The sequence below is a fragment of the Lemur catta genome, chromosome 18, assembly GCF_020740605.2.
Source record: "Lemur catta isolate mLemCat1 chromosome 18, mLemCat1.pri, whole genome shotgun sequence".
Classification (NCBI taxonomy): Eukaryota; Metazoa; Chordata; class Mammalia; order Primates; family Lemuridae; genus Lemur; species Lemur catta.
Window position 1 is genome coordinate 33,318,973 of NC_059145.1, and position 11,415 is coordinate 33,330,387.

Genomic DNA, 11,415 nt, shown 5'->3' on the forward strand with positions numbered 1-11,415 from the left:
CTGAATATCTAGCTCTGACCTATAGATACCCATTTCCTGGCTTTTATCCCTGAGTAGATATTAAAATTGTTCCTCCTCTACTATCAAAGCAACTGTGCAAATCTCACCTGAAGAACTTACTACAGTGGGTTGCTATTCTCCATCTGTCTGTCAGTATCTTCCATTATACCATGGTCTTTTAGGGTGGCGACTATGCTTTGTCAATCCCCAGAACCTATTATGGGGACCTGGTACTTACTGGATACTCAATGAATGAAAGCTTATTTAAAGGATGAATGAATTTGAATTATATGAGAATTCAAAATTCATTCAACTCACCAGGCTATTTGTGTGTACAGCCAGCAGGAATTATGTATGTGTGTGTTTAAATGTCTGTGTTAAGATAGCCATGGGAGAGAGGATCTCCATTTTGATTGCATTTCATCTTCAGTATCTAGCCAGCCCTCAGAATGAAAGCCAAAATTAGATTGAAGAGTTCTTAATAAAGCTTTGATAATTCAAGGGACACCATTTTGTCCTGGACTGAGCAGGCTTGGAAATGTTACTTGAAATCAGTGGGCAACCCACTGTCAGGGCTGCAGCGGGTCCAACCAGCTGATGGTGCAATGGAGCAATGAGACCTGTCAAGTCTGTTGGTTGTAGATGTGTGTCTCTGACTAGGGAGTTACCGATGGCTAGAAAGCTGTGTTCTGCTTCTTGTTGCCTTTCAGAAAGCACTGGTGAACTTCTAATACCTGACACTCAGTTCCTTGAACATTCTTTCTAGAAAGCCCTGTGGGAGATAGGAAGATACATTTCTCCATGGGATGTGGGCCTTTTTTCTTTCTGCACGTCTGTCAAGGACTGAGGACTGTATGATTGGATGTGTCCAGGGCATTAAAGATGAACTCTAGTTCATATTGCATGAAGATAGATTTTTGAAAATAAAGACAGTAGTTGAGGTGGGAGGTTTGTTGTTTTTTCCCCCAGTGGAGTTGTGAAGGTTATTGTGAACAAAGTCCTGTGTCAGCAAAAAAGCACAATAGTTGAAGGGCAAAAGGGAGCTGAGACTAGCCCAGATAATCTGAATTCAAACTGCCTACTTTGGCTAGAAGATTGATTGAAATGAAAACAATGTAAAAAACTCTGATTATTTTAAATACTGTACATAAAACAAGACCAATCCTTTCCCTCCTCCACCCTGAAAGAGAATTCTTAACACATTCTTTCTACTACCACCACCCTAAAAAGCCTTTAACTTGATTACTTTGTGCTTTACTCTGGTTTTCAATCTTTTTAAATAATATATATATTTTATTCCCACTAGCCAAAATTTGGTTGAGTTTTTACTTCTGCAGTTTTTGGGGTGTGTGTGTGTGTGTGTGTGTGTGTGTGGTGGGAATAGGGGTAGAAGACCTACAGGTTTCTTTTCTCTCAAACATAAAATTATTTGATAGTGCTGAATGTACTTCCTCTACCCTAAATCAAGTTTCTAATCTGAGTTTCCACCCCTCCCCTTCTGGTCTCCCCTTTGAAACCCTTGGGTTGACATCCCCGAATGTTTCCACCAGAAAACCAGAACCTAGCTGCAAAGTTGTAAATATTTTCACTTCAATTTCTCAGCATTTCCAAACTGTAAGAGGACTTAGCATTGAATGGAACAAATTTACCCCAACTCCACTGAGGAAACTTGCTTTCATGATGCGGTTTGAGACAAGCCTTCATTTTCTTTTTGCCTACATCACACACATCAGGCATCAACCTTTTAAGCAGGACTTCTTTAGAGAACCAAGGTAATGATAAGCTTAACTGAGATGGAAAATTTTGATCATCTTTCTTTGTGGCTGTGGAAGCATGCCCTGGTTCCCTCAGGAACGAGCCGTGCTGAATCAGCTCTGTGGTTGAAGGAGCAAGTTTTTTTTATGAGTTTGGGAAGCAAATATTAGTATTAGGCTTTGATATACCAGTCTCATCCTTTATTATTAATTTTGATCTCTTAGAATTACATTGGGTGATACATTGGGTGATTCCCCTTCATTGCCCCCTTCATTCTATTCCCCTTTTTCATTTTTTTCCTTATAGGCGCTGGAGTCTATATGTGTCTGCACAGGTTGTTAATTACAGTGTGAATAGGGCCCCTGGAGTTGGCAGAAGGGCTTTCTCCAGTGGTCCCCCAGGGAGGTGTTCTCATAGGAAAGGCAATGATATATCTGGAAATCCCCAGACCTACCCAACTTTTGTTCTCGTGGAGGTAGATTTGAGCCTACGAGTTCATAACCCAGTGTGAACCTGGTACCCTGGGGTCCTCTCTAGCCACAAAGATCCGCAAATCAACCACTCATGAGATTGTTGCTTAGGGAAATCCTGTGGATTTTTTTCTTCTAGAAACTGCATGTTTTCCTGTTCCAAGAAGTGCTTGTGATCACTCGAGCCATCACCCACAATGAGCAGCTCTGCTACCAGTTGTACCGTCAGCCGATCCCGGTAAAGGACCTCCTGCTGGAAGACCTGCAGGATGGAGAAGTGAGGCTGGGCGGCTCCCTGCGAGGGGCATTCAGCAACAACGAGAGAAGTACGGATGGCAGTTGGGGTTGACCTACTGAATGGTTTTGGTCATGGTAGTATGGAGGGAGTGGCTGGCTGGTGAAAAGAAACTTGACAAACTACATTTGAATGCTGTCTTATCACCTACTGATTGTGTAACCTGTTGAACCTCGATGATTCTCAGTTCCCCATCTGCAAAAACGTACCACCTTCATAAGGTTATTATAAGGATTAATTAAGATTCTGTAAGTGAACCTGTCTGCACATAGTTGGTACTCCTTAAGCTCCCTTCCTCTGTGTTCCATTAGATAAAAACATGCTTAATACCAGGTAGTCCCTACGCAGATACCAGTTGCATTGTGGTGGGTTTTATAGTTGAGCTGAGAGACTTGTCTCTAACGAGACATAAGAATGGTCAGCTGGAATGAGGCTTCATCTGTAACATTACTCAAATGGGCTTCTCTAACTTGAGACTTAATAAACAAAGAAATTAAGCAAAAGAAGCTAAGATAGCACTGTCTATTGAGTATATTCCACATGTCAAGCATTGTTCTAGGCACTAGTAGTGCAAGTGGTTAACTTCCTTGCCCCTATGGAGTTCCTTACATTGTGATGAAGGAGATAGATAATAAATAAATACTCTAGGTGCTGTTAAGAAAACTAAAACCCAGTAAGGGGATAGAGAGGGATAGCAGTAGAGGTCTGTTGTAAATGAGGTGGTCAGGGAATTCTTCTTTGGGAAAGTAACATTTGAGCCTCCTGGGTTGACATAGGCATCATATTGTCCAAGTAATTAATGTGCACTGTCTCTTACCTACTAATCAATCCCTCTACCTCAGTAGTAGTAGTAGTAGAAGAAGAAATAAGATCTTATATTTCTTGAGTACTGACTATGTGCCAGGCATTGTATAACCATTTACATGTATTATCACATGCCTTCTTCATAACAACCTTATAAAGTAGGTTCTTGTTGTTTTTCCCCATTTTACAAATAAGGAAACTGAGACAGAGGCATTAAGGCACTTGCCTAAGATCAAAGAGTAGAGCCCAAATTTAAGGGACAGAGATGATCTTTGAGCCAAATATGCATAACAGGGAATCATTTGGGTCTGTTCTGCCTTAGCCTCTAAGCCATGCAAAGTGGTGGGTTCCCAGCCTGTTGGCTGCAGGGTTAGTGCAGAGGGACTGACAGCAGAGGCTTCCATGAACCAAGCATTGCATGTGGCACACAGGACCCATTAAATGTCCATTATGTTGCTGTTATTAGATTAAATGTCTTCCATATTATACTACCATTTTTTAAATGCATGTAGCTCCTGTTGAGATAATTAAAATGTAATTTCATTTTTTAAAAAACCAAATTTGTGGCCAGCCACGGTGGCTCATGCCTGTAATCCTAGCACTCTGGGAGGCCGAGGCGGGCAGATTGTTTGAGTTCAGGAGTTCAAGACCAGCCTGAGCAAGAGCAAGACCCCATCTCTACTAAAAATAGAAAATAAATTATATGGACAGCTAAAAATACATATATAGAAAAATTAGCCGGGCATGGTGGAGCGTGCCTATAGTCCCAGCTACTCAGGAGGCCGAGGCAGGAGAATTGCTTGAACCCAGGAGTTTGAGGTTGCTGTGAGCTAGGCTGACGCCATGGCACTCTAGCCCAGGCAAGAGAGTGAGACTCTGTCTTAAAAAATAAAAACAAAAAAACCAAATTTGTCTTTACATATGTTCTCAATCATTGGATACTAAGTGTACAGGTACTCACTCTCATGTGGAGAGTCATGGGCATGTTCTGATGTTAAAAAGAGCTTCTTAAACTGGAAAAAGCTCTAGCTTAGGGTGCTTATTGAAATTATAGATTATCAGACCCACCTTATACCTATTGCATCACAATCTCTAAGGATAGGGCCCCAAAATCTGTATTTTTAACAAGCTCAAGCCAGGGGATTTTGTTACACAACCAGGTTTGGTAACCAGTACTCTGGGGTCCCCTGAATCACAAGACTTCGTTGTCTGAAGGTGCTATCCACTTGCAAGGTTCTGAGAGCAGTGAGGGCAACTGAGAGCTAGACCTGTGTCAACTCCAACTATTGATGGTGGCTGCAGGGGGAGCTGAGCCATGTCCTAGATCAGTGGGAAACATTTTGTAATCAGCAATGTCTGCCTTGGTTACTGGGGGTTAGTATTGCTACATGTGTCATCTTTGGCCTGGGGAAATACCTGTCCATTGACTTTTTTTTTTCATGTATTTTTCATTTCTAGTTAAAAACTTCTTCAGAGTCAGTTTCAAAAATGGATCCCAAAGTCAGACCCACTCACTACAGGCCAATGACACCTTCAACAAACAGCAGTGGCTCAACTGTATTCGTCAAGCCAAAGAAACAGTTCTGTGTGCTGCCGGGCAGGCTGACTCCGAGGGACCATTCCTAAATCCCGCCACTGAGAGCAGGGAGCCACAGGGAGAAACAAAACTTGAGCAGATGGACCAATCGGACAGTGAGTCAGACTGTAGTATGGACACAAGTGAGGTCAGCCTCGACTGTGAGCGCATGGAACAGACAGACTCTTCCTGTGGGAACAGCAGGCATGTTGAGAGCCACATCTGACAGAGTGTACTTCCTGGAAGTAGCCCTGTGTCTTACCTGTACAGTATTTGCATTCCACACATGGAACGGTTTGGAGAAGCACTTTTTAATACTTTTGTGACCATGTTGGCCCAGTCTCTTCTATCTGTACCTTTGTCCCTAGTACTGTAACTGCCAGTCTGTCTGTGTAAGCTGGAATCCGTGACAACTGTTACCCTGTATTGTATTTCACAAGTGTCTGGAGGGATGGAGAGGTACTTGAATAAGTTACTTTCAATTGCCCTGCTGGATTTTTAAAAAATAGAAACAAGAATCTCTAAACTACTGTTTTATGTAGATTGCTTGAAGAGTTCTTTCTCCTGTTCGCCTCTCGTGCTCGTCCAGCTCTTTGACGTGGTAGCTGAAGGCATGGAGTTTAGACGGCCTTGCAAACAGCGCATGAGGAGGTCATTCGTGTTTCGGGACGGCACTGGAGGCAGAAGCAGGAAAGATCAACCCTTGAAGTGAACTTGATGTGATGTTATTCAACTAGAAAGTGTAAAAACATCCCTGGGGATTCTGAAGGCTTAATTTTGCAAAGGAGGAAGCATTGTCTGAACCTTGAAATTTCATCTAGTGCCAGTTTGATGTAAGAATCTGTTAGGACATGAAATAGAGGCTGAAGGTCCAGGACAAAAGCAGCTGCCAGCTGTGACTCTTTAACTGAAATGCGCATGGCACCGAGAGGTGTCTCTCATAGTTGGTGACCAGCCTAAAACATCAGAACAGAACCCAGAGGGCCTGGGAAAACCTGCCAGGATAACAGGAAGGCCCTGTCTTCATTTTGTTTCAGTGGCCCAGGCCTACTCGCACTTAAGCGCATGAATGAAGCGACAAGAAAAACAGGCTGTGACTCTGTCAGTGACTCTCTTTATAGAAACACAGGAGAGGAAGAATTTGGAATGAGAAGCGCTTCATCAGAACCTCCTGTGGGAACCATTAAAAGAGAAAAGCGTGGCCTAGTGCATTCTGAGAAAGGCCAGAGCCTTGGGTTTTCCTGCTCTGCTTTTAGGTGGTCAGTTTGCCATCTCTGGTTCTGTGCTGTAATCAGAATTATAATTACATTCTCCAGAGGCCAATTGCATTAACTCTGATTAATTAGGATCAGCTAGCCAAACTAGTAACCTCTTTGTCCAGCTTTGATTTTACAGTGCAGGGTGGAGTGCAGACCTTGAAAAAAGTCAACTAAATACACAGAAAAGTTCCCTGCGAATGTAAATATTAAGGATGACCTGTGCAAAATTATACCCACACCAGCACTAGTAGTAATGATTCTAAATTATTGCCAAAAAGCTTTTTTTTTTCATTTTTTGTGTCTTTCAAGTTTACAGAAAAGAAAGCAGTAAATACAATGTTGTCATTTTATCATGTACATATATCATGTGCATTCAAAGAAGCTGCGTGACAAGATATATCAATATAAAAACAAGGTATATTACTTTATTATTTTTCAAAAACAAAAAAATATTGTGGTCAATTTTACCCTGTAAAACATATTTCTGTATTTATAGATTTTAAACATGGTGAATTTTTTTCTATTACAAGTTTATTTAAAACTGTTTTGTTTCTCAAGTTGTTATTGATTTATTGAGTGAACCTGCTGCAGACAGAAGCAGAGGAAAGCCAAGAAAAGCCTTTTGATGGTGAAGAAAAGAATGAATCATTCTTTGCAGGAGCCATCGGCCATTTTGGCCAATGTATTGAGAAAAGACGTTTGTAAAGTGTTGGCCTATGGGAAGAAAGTCGATGAATGTTTTGATGCAATGAATGTTTTTGTATAATGGCCTTAAACTTTTCTGGAAGCATTTCAAATAAATTACATTAAAATGTTATCCTCCTTGTGTACAGTATTTGCCCTACAAACATCAAATTTCAACTGTTCTCCTGGGGAGGTTCTTTCTGAAATTTTTGCTTGTGGTTTCCAAATACAAACTTTAAAATAGGGTGTGGACTGAAATAAATGCTTTGATTTGGTCTATCAAAGCTTTTGTAGAACTCATGTTTCTAACATCTATTTTTTTCAAGCATTCTCCATTCATTTACTCATGTATTCATTTTTAATAATTATTTTGAGGCCGGGCATGGTGGCTCATGCCACTAATCCTAGCACTCTGGGAGGCCGAGGTGGGAGGATCGCTAGAGGTCAGGAGTTCAAGATGAGCCTGGGCAAGAGCGAGACCCCATCTCTACTAAAAAATAGAAAGAAATTAACCGGACAACTAAAAATATATAGAAAAAATTAGCCAGGCATGGTGGCGCATGCCTGTAGTCCCAGCTACCTGGGAGGCTGAGGCAGGAGGATCGCTTGAGCTCAAGAGTTTGAGGTTGCTGTGAGCTAGGCTGACGCCACGGCACTCTAGCCCTGGGCAACAGAGTGAGACTCTGTCTCAAAAAAAAAAAAAAAAAACTATTTTGAATCCAGACTACGGATAAGTGATAAATCATAGCTGTTAGAGAAGTGTTGATTCTCACTGCTAGTGTAAGTAACTGTTGATGCTCTTGAGGCTAAATAAAAGGCAAATTTCACTTTGAAATTCTTACTGGTATTTCGGTCCACTTTTTCTTTAATTAAAATGATTAGTTTTTTTTCCCACAAAGTAGTTTTTAGGTGAAAAAACTAAACAGTTTTAAGCTGTTGATAGCCAATTCTCAATAGCACATTGGCCTGATAGATGGTGTTATCTTTATAATAAGCTCTCACCATTTTCTTTAACATACAGTTAATTCCCAGATTAGGAAAGATATTTATATTAATAAATCTAAGTCCATAAGAAAACTCACTTCTCGTGCTCCTGTTTCTTCCTCCTCCTTCCCTTTTGTCTTCCTTGTCCTTCTTCAGTGCTACTTTGGATATTCCCTCCAGTTTTCACTCCCATAATTGTATTAACTGTTGATACTAGAGGACTTATCTTTACTAGTATATTAGAAAATGTTTGCACTGACATTTTGTGGGTTAGTACAAATTACTGAGGGCTAAAGGGTTTGCTTCAGTCTATCTTCAGGATGTTATTTTACACACAACTAAATGTAATCCTTGCAATCTAAATGAAAAGTCAGAGCGATGAACAGAGCCAGAACTAGCAATTTGTGAAAATTGGAGTGTGGTTTCAGCTTCTGGGTTGTGGTCACCGCCACTGACTGCTTTAGTTTCCATTCCCAGCACAGCCTGCAGCAGCTCAGAATGCAAAATTCTTCATAACCAGCGTCCTGTTTCAACAAAGACTGGTTACAGGAAGCTACAGCCCACTGTCTTAGTGAACGGGCCGTTCAACTTTCCACTTACATTCTGTCCATGACCTTTTTTTTTTTTTTTTTTACTAATTCTCCAAAAGCCTGAGGACTCCCTAGAAGATTTCGTGAAGAGAATGATGTCTGGCCACTCAGTTTGACTGGAGTCGGTTTCTCTCACCTGGCTTCCCTCGGCATTGTGAAAATAGACACTGAGTACCCCCTCCAATTAATGGAGTTGATTCATTTGATTCATGAATCTTGTTTATTCACAGAATTCTATAACTAACCCTGACTCAAGCATTACAAAAGCAATCCTTGTAACCAAAAACATTTGTACCCCTGTAATACTTTGAAATTTTAAAAAGATTTAGGAGAATTAAATGTGCTAATATACCTAAAGTACTTAGAATGGTGCTGTAACAGATATTTTTATTTACCTTTACAAATCCGTTATCTACCCTGATCCACCTTTCTATGTGTCTGTGGGCTCTCTTGCCTGAAGTTTCTGGTTTGGTTTGGCCAAATGAAAGTCCTGTGTGAGATCAGCGAGAGGAAGAAGAGTGAAGTTGGAGCATTCATTCCCCCGGCTCCCTCCTGAAGGATTGGCTTGAGCTGGCTGCATCTCTTGTCATGAGGCCTCAGCTCCTCTCAAAGAGTCCTCTGAGTTCCTGTAACCCAGCCTAGAGTGGTAACAGCCCCGCTGTCACTAGCTTCAGGATATTGCATTGTCCCTACTTCCTGCCCACAACTGTCTGTAAAGTACCTTTGTTAAACCCTCCTAATTTGAATTTGTTATATTTGAATATGCTGCTGAGTAGGTACTGGTGCCTGACATGATAAACAGAATATACGTGTACTGTCATCATCATTAATGTTCTCGTTCCACCATTTGCTTTCCATTTTCAGATATTGTGGTTCAGGATACACAGATCTTTGGAATCATCAAAAAATGGATTTTATGTTGCTGTTTCTTGTTTATATATTCTTGTGATAGATTATTTTCTGAGAAATGAAAGTATGTTTTAAAAACAAAGGCAAATGCTAAGCATGGTGGCTTGTGCCTGTAGTCCCAGCTACTTGGGAGGCTGAGATAGGAGGATGACTTAAGGCCAGGAGTTCATAACCAGCCTGGGCAATACAGTGAGACCCCATCTCTCAAACAAACAAAAACAAAGGCAAAATACTTTTTTTAGGCATACAAAAGCTGAAAGAATTCATTGCCAGCAGACCTCCACTACAAGAAATGTTAAAAGGACCTTCTTTGGAGAGAAACAAAATTATAGCCTATAGAAATATGTATCCACACAACAATGCAGAGCACTAAAAATGCAGCTATGCAGGAAAATAGGAAAGGCTTTTCTTATTATTTAAGGCTCTTTAAAAGTAATTAGTTCTAGCCATGATGGAGTAACAGGGACCAGATTTACCCTTGTAAATGAAACAACAGAAAAAAGAAAGACAATATATATAATGCTATGGATTTGAAGATACTGGACATTAGGCAATGAAGGACAGTAACCATAAGAGAAGGAAAACAAATGAGGCAACCCCTGCAATTGCTCCAACTTACAACCTGAGGAGGGTTTTTAGGCAGCACAGGGAGCAGAACCCAGGCTGAGTCTGGTGGACTTCCTGTGTGGAAGAGTTGGAACTGAGAGTTTAGGGAGACCAAGGCAGCTACTGTTCATAGGCCAAGGAGGAGAGCACTGTATGAAGAGACCTGTAGAGAGTCCTCCTCAGGTACTAGGCAGAGTACTGATAAGTGTCCACATGTGAAGAAAATACCCAAGGCTGGCAGAAAACTATCAAAAAAATTTACAGGGAACTCACATGGTGCTGGGAAGAGGGCCTATTCCCATAAACCAGACTAGAAGAATATCATAATTCGCAGTACATTGGGTAAAGTACTCAGAAGGATCTAGTTTCAGTAATGGAGAATAATTAGCCCTAAGTAAACACTGCTCTGGTCCAATCTAATAAATCCTAAAGACCAAATAGGATCAAACTGTAACTGCATCCCAGAGCAAAGCTCAATGATATTTATAGGAATACAAAATTATCCAGCACCTAATGGTAAAATTCACAGGGCCTGCCATCCAATCAAAGAATACCAGGCATATTACAGAACATACCCTTGAATTAAAAAAAAATACAAAACAAGAAAGAAAATATTCAAACAATATTTTTAAAATAATAATAAGACTACCAGGCATTCAAAGCAGGAAAATACAACCCATAGGAGAAAAATATAAAAGCCGATCAAAACTGACTCATAACTGACACTGATGTTAGAATTAGCATACAAGGGCATTAAAACAGCTATTATAACTAAATTCCATATTTTTAAGTAGAGACATGAAAGATATGAAGAAAAACCCCAAATCTAACTTCTACAGAAGGAAATTACCATGAGTAAGATAAAAAAAATACACTGGATGGGATTAAGAGCAGTTTAGACATTGCAGAAGAAAACATTAGTGAAAAACACATACCAATAAAAACTATGGAAAGTGAAACACGAAAAGAGAATTTTAAACAATGAAAAGAGCATCAATGAGCCATGGGACAACTTAAGTGCCCTAATATGCATATAATTGGAGTCTCTAAAGGAATGAAGATGGGGGAGACAGAAAATATATTTAATGTAAAGCCAAAATCTCTCCAAACTTGATGGAAACTATAAATCCACGGATCTAAGAAGCTCAATGAACCACCAAACACAAGAAATAGAATAAATACAACCAGGTGTGGGGGCACACGCCTATAATCCTAGCACTTTGGGAGGCAAAGGTGGGAGGATCACTTGAGGTCAGAAGTTTGAGACCAGCCAGCCTGAGCAACATACTGAGACTGTGTCTCTAAGAAGAAAAAAAAAAAAGAATAAATACACCAAGGCATATCATAATCAAATTATTCAAAACCAGGGATAAAGAGAAAAATCTTACGAAGCAGCTGGAGGAAAAATACATGTTGCCTACAGAGGAACAATGATAAGGATTACAGAAGATTTCTCATTAGAAACAAGACAAGTACAATAAGC

General features: G+C 40.4%; 1 protein-coding gene across 7 annotated transcripts in view; it reads left to right on the top strand.

Annotated features, from left to right (window-relative positions):
• The window catches only part of ARHGEF3 (Rho guanine nucleotide exchange factor 3), a 290,909-nt gene extending 283,933 nt beyond the window's left edge, over positions 1–6,976 (top strand). For 5 of the 7 annotated variants that reach the window (XM_045530912.1, XM_045530913.1, XM_045530915.1 and 2 more), the window contains 2 exons: positions 2,365–2,551; positions 4,783–6,976. In XM_045530912.1, the coding sequence (XP_045386868.1) occupies positions 2,365–2,551; positions 4,783–5,126 (531 nt within the window). In that variant the 3' untranslated portion in view covers positions 5,127–6,976. The remainder of the gene's footprint in view (positions 1–2,364; positions 2,552–4,782) is intronic. The other 2 variants (XM_045530918.1, XM_045530917.1) reach the window with 1 other exon arrangement.
• Positions 6,977–11,415: the final 4,439 nt, after the last annotated feature.